Source organism: Aplysia californica, unplaced genomic scaffold (genome assembly GCF_000002075.1).
Source record: "Aplysia californica isolate F4 #8 unplaced genomic scaffold, AplCal3.0 scaffold00523, whole genome shotgun sequence".
Lineage (NCBI taxonomy): Eukaryota > Metazoa > Mollusca > Gastropoda > Aplysiida > Aplysiidae > Aplysia > Aplysia californica.
In genome coordinates, this window is record NW_004797793.1 from 239,796 (window position 1) to 241,392 (window position 1,597).

The 1,597-nt window shown below is 42.3% G+C and overlaps 1 protein-coding gene across 1 annotated transcript in view; it reads right to left on the minus strand.

Annotated features, from left to right (window-relative positions):
• LOC118478381 (solute carrier family 22 member 7-like) overlaps positions 1-1,597 on the minus strand; it is a 50,434-nt gene that overhangs the window by 7,129 nt on the left and 41,708 nt on the right. The window contains exon 2 of the mRNA XM_035971861.1: positions 712-816. Coding sequence (XP_035827754.1) covers positions 712-816 — 105 coding nt within the window. The remainder of the gene's footprint in view (positions 1-711; positions 817-1,597) is intronic.

Sequence of the window (1,597 nt, forward strand, 5' to 3'; positions counted from 1 at the left end):
GAGAGAGAGAGAGAGAGAGAGAGAGAGAGAGAGAGAGAGAGAGAGAGAGAGAAAAGGGGGAGCGTTGGTGCTAGTGCACACGCTCTTACACACACTATCGCTGCATTTTCTTTTACATAAATCCGAAGCAGAGTGACATACTTTTCTGCAAAAAGAGGCAGATAAGCATTAAGATAAGTAAGAATTCTCTCTCAAGAACTGTGTCACAAGGGGCAGCGAAGATATTCTCAAATGTCACGCAAAAAGCTCAACAGAAATGCGAGATATATCTGATTTTAGACAGTTTTGAGAATTTCCAAATTTAAGTTTATAAACTCACAGTAAATTTTTATTGCAAACTGTATTTGGAAACTAAATTTCTAGTTATTGCTGTTTGTTTGTTTGTCTGTTAGCTTGTTATTTGTCTTTTTGCTCTGGCATTTCCTTTTGCCCCTATTCAATTTCCCTCGATACACTTTGATGAAAAGGAACGCAACCTATAAATCGACTTGACTGGGACATAGTATCCTGCCCTTCTGCTGAGACCTATGATATTAATACGGGATGCCCACTACGGCTGGATCGGGCCAATCGCCCGACTCGATCGCCTGAAACTGAAAACAAACACGTGTGTTTTTTTAGGCGATCGAGTCAGGCGTAGTGGGCACCCCGTATACGCTTTCGATCGCCCAAAAATGTACACACGTCCGAGAGTAAATTATAGTGACGTACCCCAGACAATGAAGAATTTGCCGGTCAATGTGGAGAACACGATGAAAATCTGGTACTTGCCGCATCCTCCAGATTTTTCCACAAGGACATCCACTGAAGGAGTTTCTGGAAAAGAAAGAGAAGAAAGGGTTAATGGTGTAGAATACTTACCTCTTTTCGTGCCTCTAGTTGGCAGCGCATCGCCGAAAGATGTTGAGTAAGATATTGATGTACCTCGTCAGGGGATGGTACCGAAATAGTAAATTAACCCTATCCAGTCGCCCTGGTGTCATTTTGTACCCCCGGGGTTGTATTCTTCACATTAAAAATTTTAGAATACTTCTAGTACGAAGATCTTTTTGAAACTTTCAGTATTTCTCAAAAAATCATGTTGGCAGACTGCTATGCAGAGCATACGGAATGGATTAACGAGTAAATTTCCTCTTTGGAAAGTGGTGGCACAGAGTTCCCCACGTTGTATGGATACGATAGTAAAACATGACGTACGGACAGGGTTAAGTCACAGGAAGTATGTTTTTGACATGTTCTAAGAATGCCAAAAGCAAGATTGCCTTCTCAGACATGGTATTGGAAGCCAACTGGAAAAAGAAAACGAGGCAGACCAACTGGAAGCTATAGACCAGGCACACTAAGGGATGGGGCAATCACCCGGGGCCTGGATTTGCCGAAATTGGAGGACGTGGCTAGGGACAGACAAGCGTGGCGGAGACCGCTTTCCGCCTTATGTACCTGACGGTATAGGGAAAGAGTAAGTAAGTCAGTAAGTAAATAAGTAAGTATGTTTTTACCAATCATCTTTTAGAATCCCTGAAATATAAGACACTCAAACCTACTCTAGAAACCACCTGCAGAAGATAATCACTTGAGCAAACAAACACTTACCACC